Source organism: Scheffersomyces stipitis, chromosome 3 (assembly GCF_000209165.1).
Source record: "Scheffersomyces stipitis CBS 6054 chromosome 3, complete sequence".
In the NCBI taxonomy this organism is placed as follows: Eukaryota; Fungi; Ascomycota; class Pichiomycetes; order Serinales; family Debaryomycetaceae; genus Scheffersomyces; species Scheffersomyces stipitis.
Window position 1 is genome coordinate 1,772,775 of NC_009043.1, and position 12,772 is coordinate 1,785,546.

The 12,772-nt window shown below is 41.6% G+C and overlaps 4 protein-coding genes across 4 annotated transcripts; 3 read left to right on the forward strand and 1 right to left on the reverse strand. All coding sequences in view use genetic code 12, as the record gives it.

Annotated features, from left to right (window-relative positions):
* The first annotated feature begins 89 nt into the window (after positions 1-89).
* On the forward strand, positions 90-6,298 carry PICST_76656 (predicted protein). The gene is given in 10 exon segments (XM_001383587.1): positions 90-525; positions 745-1,086; positions 1,213-1,605; positions 1,624-1,792; positions 1,811-1,962; positions 2,095-2,161; positions 2,363-3,421; positions 3,524-3,636; positions 3,685-3,756; positions 3,835-6,298. The coding sequence occupies 10 exon segments, from the start codon at positions 98-100 to the stop codon at positions 5,426-5,428; spliced, it is 4,389 nt and encodes a 1,462-aa protein (XP_001383624.2). The 5' UTR covers positions 90-97; the 3' UTR covers positions 5,429-6,298.
* Positions 6,299-7,073: 775 nt separating this feature from the next.
* SAP190 (SIT4-Associating Protein ser/thr phosphatase involved in G1/S transition) lies at positions 7,074-9,824 on the forward strand (the record flags this gene model as incomplete). The annotated part of the gene is made up of 3 exons (XM_001383588.1): positions 7,074-9,302; positions 9,396-9,652; positions 9,716-9,824. The coding sequence occupies 3 exons, from the start codon at positions 7,074-7,076 to the stop codon at positions 9,822-9,824; spliced, it is 2,595 nt and encodes an 864-aa protein (XP_001383625.2).
* A 212-nt stretch (positions 9,825-10,036) lies between these two features.
* Positions 10,037-11,116, reverse strand: YNT1 (Glucosamine 6-phosphate synthetase; the record flags this gene model as incomplete). The annotated part of the gene is made up of 1 exon (XM_001383920.1): positions 10,037-11,116. The coding sequence occupies one exon, from the start codon at positions 11,114-11,116 to the stop codon at positions 10,037-10,039; it is 1,080 nt and encodes a 359-aa protein (XP_001383957.2).
* Positions 11,117-12,079: 963 nt separating this feature from the next.
* On the forward strand, positions 12,080-12,631 carry PICST_56909 (predicted protein; the record flags this gene model as incomplete). Its single annotated transcript, XM_001383589.1, has 2 exons — positions 12,080-12,409; positions 12,437-12,631. 2 exons carry the CDS (start codon positions 12,080-12,082, stop codon positions 12,629-12,631), a joined length of 525 nt encoding a protein of 174 aa, XP_001383626.2.
* Positions 12,632-12,772: the final 141 nt, after the last annotated feature.

The window sequence follows — 12,772 nt, forward strand, 5'->3', positions numbered from 1 at the left end:
ATTCATATCTGCAATTCTTTTTCATTTCTTTTCAAGTTCTTTTCTTGGTCTCACTTCTCACTTCCCGAATCTATCTGCCGTTGAGGCTGCCATCGCCATGTCCAAGGATCCGCGTGGATCTGCCTATGGCACCTATTCTATAAATAATTCAAGCTCCAATGCCATAATCAGCAATTCCACAAACAATTCTAACAATAGTTCCACCAATAATATGAACAGTAGTACCAATCTTAACAATACAAATACATATACAAGTCGTACTGGCAACGCGTATCCGGAAAGTAATAGAAGATCTGTCAGTTACGATGCCAAACGAATCCGTCTTCCTTATGATTCTGCTAATGGGTCTAGACTGAGTTTCCAATCCGATGGAATCATTGATTCTCACTCAACTTTTAATCTCAATTCGACCAGCAGCCCCAGGACCAACCGTATCTCCCTGGATGGTGTCATCTATGCTCCGAAATCAAGTTCACTAGATCCCGGAACTCGTTCCAGACCTCCTCAGGAGAGAGACCTCTCGCTGTTGCCGTACCCGCAAACTGACTTTTTCTCCTTTGAGCCTCCCTCAGTGATCACAACCAGGGATATTAGCCATGATAGCAACAACTCTAACAATACCAAAAGCAATACCAACAATTCCAATAATTCCAACAATAGCTATAATTCTAATAATTCTAGCAGCACTTACAATTCCAACAATGCTACGTACAATTCCAGTAGAAGCAGCAGTGGTAACACAAGGATGTCCACAGGAAATCAGATTACAGATTCAATAGTGCCTCCTCCATCGCTAGCTATCGATAACAATATCAATCCAAGCTTTTCCTTTTCAGAGCAAGACGATTCTATGCAAGACTTTTTGGTTTCTCCCATAAAAAGTGACACTCTCTCATACCCTACACTTCGTGGCGATGTAATGGTAAGTCCTGTAGTAGAATCTCCTGAGATTCCCTCAGCTGCGATGTCGCCTTCTCCTCCCAAATCTCTCACAAACAGCCTTGGTTCCAATGCCATAGGTCTGATTATTGGTGGATACAATTATAGCAAGGATTCACTAGAACTTTCGGCTAAAAGGGAACAGTCGTTTGCTGATAGTATTCCCAAGATTAGTATCAGCTCGTCCAACTTAAAGGAAACCGTAGATATAAACTCTATACCCGAGGAACAGCCCATTACAACTTCTATGCCTGTAAATAACCAGATGGCTAGCAGCTACGACGTAGACCACAACAGACAGGGATCTGGATCTTCAACGATTTCTAACAACTCAACCATCTCAGCAACAACACCTGCTTCTGAAAAGGCTAACAAAGATATGCGTTTCGTGAGATACGCCATGAGTACACAATCGACTCTAGTGAATTCATACAATAACAAGTGGCTGATGCCAAACGTGTTGAGATGGTTAGAACAGAATAGCTTCAATCAGTCTTGGAAAGAAACGTTCCGCAGAAACGAAATATCAGGCAATAGATTCCTTGAGTTAGAGAACTTCGACAAAAATTCCATGATCTGGAAACAGTTCTCCAAGTACCTTGTACTAGACGATAACAACAACTCAGTGGACAGGTTTATAGATCTTTTGCGGAAGGAAAACTTTCAGTCAGAACAGGAAGATAGTATAGTATCGCCATTGTACTCTACGAGAAAAATCTCCAATGAGTCCAATTCTCCGGTTTTACTCACCCACGCCGCAAAGTCAGAAAACAGGAAATCCACACCGATTTTCTATAAGCACAAATCGACGGCATCTATATCTTCGTCAAATTCATCTTCTTCTCTCAACAACGTCAGTCTGAGCAAACAGAGGCCAGTTTCATATGTGGATCCTGCCAGTTTTCCTAACACTAGTTCACATCTGTTCTTCAGAAAACACCATCGGTCTTCGTCCATCGAGAGTCCTACCTTCAAGGAATCGATCAGTGCTCCTGCCAGTTCTATCATTCCTAACTCAGCTGGGTTGCCGATCAACAATAAGCGAAACAGCACTAAAACTACTTCCGTTTCCTTAAACGATGAGTATCTTAATGGGAAATCCAAACAAGGAAAGACAAAATACACTTCAACAGCTACCAAAGGAGATCCTTCGAGAAGGAGTGGTATTTTCAGCACTCTACGGAAAATCGGTGGTGAGAAAGCAGCGGAAATCGTAAAACAGGTCCACTCCTCTTCCAGCTCTTCGAAGATCAGTCCAATCTCAACGAAAAAGGCATCTTTCCTGACAATGGCTACTTATTCTTCACCAGATGCATTCAACACGCGATCAAAAGTGGATGAAGTGCCACATACATTGTTTGGCAGACATTCGAGTGAGACTTTAGATCCAAATCCTGATTATCTCGATTTAAAGAATGGCCAGGAAGCGAGAAGGCTATCAAGATCTAGTTATCAAAGTGTTCCCGAGGACGAACTTGTATACGCTCGCAACGAAGAGAAATCTGTAACTCCGATCATTGAAATTGTTGAACCTGATGCAGAAGAGTACATTGACAATTATGATGAAAGATACCTTCCTCGAGCAAACCCTTCTACTGCATCCCCGGTCAACACCATATTGGTCAGTAAGGATAATGTGTCTTTTGTGCCTGTTTCAATCACAGAAGCAGATACGATAGATATTCATTTCATCAAGGAGACATTGGTAAAAACTTTGGGGTTGATAAATATCGGACTAATCACGTTTCACATGACGGAATTTCACTCGAAAGAAGGTATCTCTCTTCCAGATGACATCCTTTTGAGAATTGTAAAGAAAGAAAAGAACATCAAGTTGTTGGTTAGACAGGAACTAGGATCACCATCTGGTACTGCTACATTCTCGACAAACTCGTCTGATTCGAAATCGTTTGAATGGAAAGGTGATAACAACGACGAGCAAGGTTATCCTGCGACTCCTCAGTATTTATTGGGCAATTCCAAAGATTCTAAGGTCGATTATTGGAACTTCAAGGAAAGTACTTCGAACGATAGACTCTCTAAAATTAATGAAGTGCCCTCTGGCAGAACTCCTTCTGATGGAAATGACCAGTCAAAGAAACAACTCGCGAACCAACACTTTCCATTGAGATTGCCTTTCCCAGTTCACAAGAAATCTTCTGAAAAGCTAAATTCAGGTTCCAAAACTCCATCTCTTGTTATTAATACCAAGCATTTGAACGAAGTTAAACAGTCAGTATCTCCATCTTCAGCTCAGTCAAATAACTCGTTTAGAGTCATAAGGAAGGAAGGAAGAGAAATCGATTTTGACAAAAGGAGAAAGTCGCCATACGAATCTAAGGCTCCCAAGCTTATTCCCAATATTTACTCCTCGTCTGTTTCAGATTCTTTGAGATCTCCTGTCTCCGCAACGACTGTTCTAACGTTGAAAGACGAAATTCCGCTTGTTAACAGAGGCTCCAATGCGAGCACGTTGTCTCAAGTTCGCAACAATAACGATGCCGCTCAGCATGCTTTGAATCTGCTTCCAGAAGAGCTGAAGGAAGATGTTTCTGATCTGAGCAGGGAAGCTAATGCCAATCAGGGAGGTATAATAGCGAAGAGAGCAGCTCCCCCACCTCCACTTTCGAATAAGCTGAGTATTCGTCGTGCGAACTCCGTCCTCAAGAGATCGCTCAAGAGCAGACTGACCTCAGTGTCACTGGTATCTCGAGAATCTACTTCTAGTCGATCTCTGAGTGAAAGAGTCTCTCTCAAACATGGCAATAGTCGGGGGTCTGGAGGAAGACTGTCTATTGGATCGAAGAATTCAGACATGTTTAAAGAGAATGAAATATCTTTCGACGAAGCTCCCTCGTTTGATTACAGGGCCATTGCAGAGCCAACCCTGGACAGCGATGATGATTTCTTTGTGAAGTCTGTAAGAAACGACAGCAGAGATAGCACTCTTGAGGGAGACAGGGATGATGAAGAAGATGATGACGACGACGATGATGACGAGTTTTTCATGCGACCAATCAACAGGAAACAAGATAAGCTCCAGAGAGTAACGTTAACAGACACCACTTCGATTCATACGATGAACGTTAGACCTCCTGTTGATGAACTTTACAGCAACTTAGAGAAGTATTTCCCTAATACCAATCTCGATCAACCTATTATAGATGATACACCAGTATCTCCACTTCCAAAAGAAGCGATTGCTACAACTGCATCTGCCCCAGTAAGGAAGCCTACGATTTCTAGAACATTTTCCAATGCCAATATGTCACCAGTTAACCCTACAATTGATTCGGGCGACGAAATCTTTTATGGTGACCAAACTCACAAACTCAGTCGTCGTAGAATGAAAACAATTCGTGTTGTGGCCAATGAAGCTCGGAAAAAGTATCTCGAGAGACAGAAGAACTCACCACCATCCACATTTTCTGTGGTAACCAGAGCCTCCAGTAATGGCAGTGGGTTGGCCAGGTCCAATACAAAGATGTGGGGCCAGAAAGTTGTAGAAGTGACGTCCACTGAGATTGAAAAGGGTTTTGTAAGTAAACTTAGAAACAACAAGAACGGCCAGTTTGAAGAGTTTGCATGGATCAAAGGTGAACTCATTGGCCGAGGTTCATTTGGGGCAGTCTATCTTGGTTTAAATGTCACAACAGGTGAAATGCTTGCTGTGAAGCAAGTGGTTGTTTCACCGGAATACAGAGATTCTAGCAAATCTGGAGGAATCGAAGCCTTGCACAAGGAGGTGGAAACTATGAAGGATTTAGACCATGTAAACATCGTCCAATATTTGGGCTACGAGCAGAAGGGCCATATCTATAGTTTGTTTTTGGAGTATGTTACTGGTGGATCGATAGCTTCGTGTATGAAGTCGTTTGGTAAGTTTGAAGAACCTCTCATTAGATTTATCTCCAAGCAGGTTTTGCTAGGATTGGAGTACTTGCACTCCAATGGAATCTTGCATCGTGATCTCAAAGCAGATAATTTGCTTTTGGAGCTCGATGGTACTTGTAAGATTTCTGACTTTGGCATTTCGAAGAGATCAACCGATATTTATGCTAACAATGCTGAAATGTCGATGCAGGGGACGGTCTTTTGGATGGCTCCAGAAGTCATTGACAGCATTGTGGAAGACAAGAAGCAAGGATATTCTGCTAAGATTGATATTTGGTCTCTTGGTTGTGTAGTATTGGAGATGTTTGCCGGGAAGAGGCCCTGGTCCAATGAAGCTGTTGTCAGTGCAATCTACAAGATTGGTAAGACCAAATTGGCACCTCCTATTCCGGATGAAATAGCCCATTTGATATCACCAGAAGCCAAACACTTTATCAATAGTTGTTTCATAATTAATCCTGAAGAGAGACCTACGGCCAAACAGCTTCTAGCCCATCCATTCACCAGAGTCGGGTCTAACTTCAACTTTGAGAACACCAAGTTGGCGAGGGCCATCAAGTTCAACTCGCGAAGAAGCTTCACTCATGATAGGTAGTGCTACGATGTCGTGATGAAATTGAAAATTGTAATATGAAGCTACGAATGTATCATTAATAAAATTATGTACTATTTACAGAGGATGTTGTAGTATGTATGGGATGTAGTTGTATGAAGTGTGTGCCTAGTTGACTTTCAACTCGTTAATCATCAACACAGTCTGGAATGGTTCTACAGGGAAGGTCTTGAGTCTTCTGCATCTTTGCTTCTTTCTGTATACTTCGTAGTAAGGTTCTCTGGTGATCTCCACTACACTAGCTTTGAGTTGGTAGAGGTCTTGAGGTATTCCTTCGTCGTTGTTGTATGTGAAATCAGGTGAACCTAAGGTTGTGACGTTGTCGAGAACCAACAGATCTCCTACCTGGGCGTTCGCCAATTTGAAAGGCAAGTAAACTTTGTCTCCCTTGGTCACCAAATATGGCATATTGTGGAGTTTGAATACAGCATAGAGGTGCTTGGAGCCGTTCGAGTTTAACTTCAAAGGAGTCAAGTCTGGTCTGGTCGAGGTAGCAAGAGTACGAGCAGACACTCTGGAAGACTGGAGCAAGGATCTCAACATTGTATGTGAATATAAAGTGAAATGTGATGAAATTATGAGAATGTTGAAAAGATATTAACTATTGATTGAAACTCACTTGGAACGATATATTTGGTATAGTAGACTCCAGACGGGTTGTACAGCCTTCTTAGGTATTATAGCAAGAACGATGTTGTGATAAAAGGAAACAGTAAAACTTGAATATATGTAGAATTCAGTAATTCAACTATCAGCAATAGCAGTATTAGTATATGATGATTTCAATTATCAAATTCAATGAAATCATAAAGCTGAGCAGCAGTCTTATAAGCTACAGAATAACCACTCTATTAATATTCAGACACAGATTCCGAACACGGTAAGTTCTGCTTTGTAGACATCCCAATTCTTATTCTTGTCTTATGGTCAAACTTTTCACGACTTTGTGTCACATGTCGACAAATTTTTTTCTGCCTCCAGAAGCGCAACCGAACTTCCACTGGAGATTCCCAAAAAAACTTAGACACCGTAGAAGTCACTAATTCCAGCCTCGACTGTTTTTCCATATATTAGGCTGTTACGCTTGTATTGCATTGTACATAGTGGGAACACTTGGTCACCGTCTTGCGTTGAGTTGTGAATTGCAGCCAAGAGTATTGTGCTAGAATTGACTCTGCTTGTATTTGATAGGCTCAATTCCCTCCATCCATAGGATCATAGCATTTTCACTATAAATTACCAAATCTTCAGGAATTCAAAGGCAGACTACTTCTACTATTCTTGAGTGTTTTATTTTATTCATTTTGCCATTGTTATATTGAAGTTCACTTGTGATATTCTCCTTGTTCTCATATTAAGTTAGTGTTCAACTATTACAATTACCTATTCATAGCTTCTGTTACCACACTACGACATAAGATTCAGAAAGTGTACTGTTCTAGAAAATCCAACATAACCCGCTCCCTTTCATTGCAATACGCATCCAACAACTCGTCACAATTTGGCTGATCGCTTTTTCTTGCTATCATCTTTATTGGTAAGTCTGGCTACATTCCGACATTCCACATATTAGCATTCTCGGGCCATTTAACGTATACCCTAGCTTTCACTCACAATCTTCTCCACTATGTCTGGATCCTTTTGGAAGTTCTCCAACGGCTTCACATCGCTTTCAAACATCTCAACCATCCTAGAAAACCACACCATCAACAATGAGCTGGGCGATTCACTGTACCTGAATCTGTACAATGTGCTCCTCAAGTTGATTGATGAAAACGATTTGTTGCAAGAGTTGCTTCTGAACAATCCCATGCTCTTAGAGTTTTTACGTGAAGGAAACGTCCTTGCCATGTTGGTAGACATGGTCACGACTGAAGGTGCTTTACAGGCAAAGCCGTCTGAAAAAGAAGAAAAACCAGCAGACGAAAAAATTAAGGAGAATAAAGACACCAAAGAAGATGATGTTGATGATAACGACAAATCTAATGATGAAGAAGCAGAAGAGGAAGAGGAAGGAGAAGCAGAGGAAGAGGAAGAGGAAGATGAGGATGAAGAAGAAGATGAGGCTGACGAAACAGACGAAGAAAGAGCTACACGCCGTGCTACTATTGCGGCAGAAATCTTATCGGCCGACGTGTGGTCACTTACAGACACCGTGATGGAATCGACGATCAATTTGAACAAGTTGTGGTCTATTTTGGACTCGAAATCGCTGCTCTCCATAAACTTGTCCACTTATTTCATGAAGATCATGGAGCATTTGTTGGACATGAAGTGTGATGAAATGATCACCTACCTCATTGAGAACCAACCTAATTTGGTGGGCAAGTTTATGAACCATTTGTCCAACCCTCCGCTTATGGACTTCCTTTTGAAGTTGATTTCCACCGACAAGCCAGATAATTCGACTGGAATAATAGACTATCTCCAAAATCAGAGCTTAATATCACACCTCATCTCTGCATTGGACATTTCGGAAGAGGCTAACGTTGAAGAAGCCGACAATGACAGCTTATTAGTCAAGCAGTCTTCAGCAGCAGACTTCCTAAAGGCTCTTATCACCATATCTGCTAATTCCACTACAGACAATTCAACCATTGGCCCCAATGAGTTGACCAGAGAATTGGTTTCTTACGAGCAGATGTGCCACTTATGTGACATCATGTTAAAAGGAGGCTACGCCTTGGCCAATGGTGTCGGAATCATCATAGAAATCATTAGAAAGAACAACTCGGATTATGATATCTTACCTGTTTTGTACATTACCTTGGATTCACATCCTCCTACTGGAAGAGATCCCATCTACTTGGGCCATTTACTCAAAGTATTTGGCAGCAAGATTGGGGAATTCAATCACTTGCTCTTGAAAAACGATGTAGACAACAAATTAAGAACCCCTTTTGGAGAAATTGAGCCGTTGGGTTTTGAGAGATTCAAGATATGTGAGTTGATCGCTGAACTTTTACATTGTTCTAACATGGCATTACTCAATGACAACAAGGGCTTTAATGTAGTCAAGGAAAGAGACAATTTGAGAGAGAAGATGAAGGAGTACGATCCTGTCAGCTTCAAATATAACGAGATTATCGTACTTCCTGAGGAGAAGAAAGAATCCAGTTCTAATGATGATGACAAGGAAGATAAGAAAACAAATGAAGACGACTACGCTAATGACACGATAGATTCGTTCAACTCGAAACTACGCAACGAAGAAGGAGATTCCGTCTTGCAACATCCTAATGAAGATGACGAAGAAGAACCACACGCAAATGCCAATCTCACCGAGGAGCAAATAAGAGCCAATCCAGTTGTGGGCGACTTTTTAAAGATTGCGTTGTTTGATACGCAAATCATTTCCAATATTTTGTCCATGTTCTTCAAGTTCCCTTGGAACAACTTCTTGCACAACGTTGTTTTCGACATCGTACAACAAGTATTAAATGGCTCGATGGACATCGGTTTTAATAAGTTTTTGGCCATAGATTTGTTTCATTTAGGAGACATTACGAATAAAATTATCGAAGGTCAAAAGTTGTGCACTGGCTACGAAGAGGACCACAATGGTTTGAGATTGGGATTCATGGGCCATTTGACATTGATTGCAGAAGAAGTAGTCAAGTTCATTCAGCTTTACCCTACGAACACCTTAAGCGAGTTGATTGATGCTAAAGTAGAAGACGAAGTATGGGAAGACTATGTTAGCAACGTCTTGTACGATACCAGAGAGAAGTACAACGCTATATTGGGTGGTGGGGACGAAGATGAAGACGACGACGACGACGTCAACAATACCTTTGATGAAGGCTTGGGTGAGATTATAGAAGAGGTCAAGACGGGATTGGTTTTTGATTCGAACGTTGATCACGATATTGGCGACAACGAGTTTGAGACTGGTGGAACTGCCACAGATACTGAATCTGACATTAAGGATCTAGCCTTGAGTCAAGAGGCTGATGTCAGAGATCGTTTAGACAGCGACGAATCTGAGTCGGACGACGACGACCACTTCACCAGTTACATGTCACAGCAATTGACAAGTACAGCTTCTACAGAAATAATCTCATCTTCAATGGTCTCACAGACTAAAGAGATCACAAGCAAAGAGCTCTTGGATGCAGATTTCGAAGACGCTGATGAGTATATCGACCCAAACGATGACGGTATGTCGTACAAGAAATCGCATCCCTTGTACGATTCTACGGGCTCGTTGTTGACCGCACGTGTTGGAGCAGAGATGGAAGATGAGGAAATCTCCAGCGAGGATTCCAGTTCCAGCTCTTCGGACAATGACGACGACCTTGGTTTGGACGATGACCACCTTTCCTCAGAGAAAGACAGTAGCACCAAGTTGACCAGATCCGCTAGCAAGGGACACTAGGGGCCAGCGTTAGTATGAGTTTTGTATTACATTTGACGGTTTTAATGAAATGAATTGTATCTATATAAAATCTTACGCCTATTAATTACGTCCACAGTATATTCGAATATACAGCATTCTAAATCGCCAATTGTATGATTATGTATTATAGCATGAATTCTGACTAATAGGTGGTACGTGATTATTGTATAAATCTTATGTAAATCCTTAGATCAGAATACAGCTGCGTCGTTAGAGGCTCTTCTTCCCTCTCTGGACAATGGAGGTACATCTGCCAAAGTAGAGTCAACTTCATCTTCCAGAGACTTGTCATCCATTCTGTGGCTATTCTTAGTTGGGACTCCGCCCATAAGACCTTTGCTCATGGCTAAACCAGCAGATCTTTCGTTAACTCCACCATCGTAGAATTCATCTTCTATAGGATGCATTAAGATGGTATTGTTCTTTGTAATAGTGATCAACGTGTTGGTAGGGACACAGATCCAATCACCTCGTTCAAATGTCAACGGCTCACTGGCTACAAATATTACGTCCTGCGATCTGTTTAGACGTTCCATTTTGAATAATCCTGGTTCATACTCAAAGAATTTCAGACCAGTGCTAAAATGAAGCGAAGCTGCTTCATCTGTCTTGGACGTGATATATCTACTGACCACAACTGATTCACCATCCGTTACAGCAAAGTTCATCAACGACGGCTCGTCTGTAGTTTGGGTCTGCCATTCCTTGATCAACTCTATAGTTGTAACCAAAGCTTTACGTAAGACAGAGTGAGTGAACTTTGTTTCAAAATTGCCAGGGTCATATCCCATCTTGTACAACGTATCCAAGAAGAGCGCAAAACAACACTCAGAGTCCGTAGAACCCTGGATATATAAGAAAAACTGCTCTTCTAAATGATTAACGAGTTTCTTCTTCATATGGTTGAATTGCAGTATGCCACCATTGTGCATGAACATGACCTTGCCATACGAGAAAGGATGGCAGTTGGTTTCAGACAAGACTCCCTGAGTTGAAGCTCTCACATGACCAAACACCAACAGAGCTTCGGTACAGTCCGAAAGGTTGTTTAAATTAACGTTGTTCCACGCAGGTGTTATGGCACGAAAGATACATGGCTTGTTGGAAGCAGTATAGTAGCCTACACCAAACCCATCTCCGTTGATGGGGTTTCTCATATCAAGTCTGAGCCGTGAGTCAAACGACTGGTTGATGATGGAATGCGCTGGTTTGGTGAGCAAGTCCGATAGCACCATGGACTCTCTGCCCTTGTAGATCATGAAACGGCACATTGAAATATGAAAATGCAATAGTCTAAGTAAATGCTAGTATAAAATGAATTGAAACGAGAAAATTCAACGCTAATCTGCCAAATAAAGGAGAATTTGAAATATTGTCGATGCTCTTCCAAAGTATATATAATATTATCAATTAAACCGAGGAGGGTATAATAAATAATGATAAACGTTAGCAATATCTATCCATATATATCTACAAGTCCACAGTACAGTCTCAGCTACATCTGGATTATCAAAACTCGTGTGACTCGCATCACATGATCAAGAATCATGTGATCCAAATGGAAAACTTAATGAAGGCTCCAGGATGGTTTCCGAGGCACTTATTTTATCTATAGGAATAACTAATCTAGGAGTGTTACCACGATTGGTCAAAGGGCAGAACAATAAAGGTCAATATGGGTACATAAATCCCAGAGGATTTGTACTAATTCAAACTGAACTCAGTTCTTGTTTAGTGGTTTTTGCAAGGTCCAAATGCAGACAGTGGAATGCCGGTATCTATATGCAGGTTTCCCGTCAGTTTTGATTGCTCCGATCAGACGTCATCAATGCCCCTGACAAGTGGCGAGACATGTCGCATATGGGGAGCCACGACATTTGAGTCATCCGGTTTTATGCGATTTCTTTTCCTTTTCACCGGCGGGGGTAAAAGTCCGACCATACTCCGGGAATCATCTTCCTTGTCTCGAGCCCTTCAGTTGAACTCGGACCATACCATAGTTAAGATTTGGTTATCGGGACTCGGACATTCATATGACAATTATATAAATAGAGACGGAATTCATGACTTTGGTTTTCATATTCACATTCTTCATTACTAACAAATATAACTTCAACTTACGTCAATTAGTTGTTGCTCATTATATTCCAGTACTTAGTATTGTTAAACTTACCACAACTACAGCCTATTAGAATCTCAAACCTACTATAAGAACACAACCTTAACAAGTGAAAATGTCGCTATTCAGAACACTCCAGCACTCTCCTGCAACATTGACCATCTTCCACGATGCCACCATTCCTCTTTCCAACATCCTCTACAAGGCATTGAGCAGAGCTCATTTCAACCTCAAGGACAACTCAAAGCACGAGTTCCAGATCGATTTGATGCAGAACAAGATGCCTACCTTAGATCAATACCAGTCACTTGTACGCAATTGTCTTCCTGATTCGCGAAGCAAGTCGATTTTGCATGGATGTTATCCATTTTTGCACGACAGAAGGACTCTGGGCTCGTCCCACTCAGAAATCGTCACCACTCGAGGCTTGGGCCACCACAGAGGAGTAGGCCATCAGTTTACCCACCACAAGACCTTTTCCGAGGGTGAGTACAGCATTATCTACGACGCATTCAACAAGCTACACGAGGGTAAAGCTACTGGTAAAGTGGACATCGAACCCTCCGAAATCTTCAGGGCACCTTTGGTGGTGGACTGGGATCAGAACAAGATAGCGAACGACGAAGAGTCATTGGTGGAAATCTTACAAAAGTACACCGCAGAGTAAATACCAAACGGTATGAAAATCACGACATGGTCTGATCATACTGATTCGTTCCAATAACGCTAGTGCGTTTCCTGTTCAAAATGTGGGGCTGAACCATTTCGGACATGTTCAGATTAGAATCGAATGATACGCACTAATAAT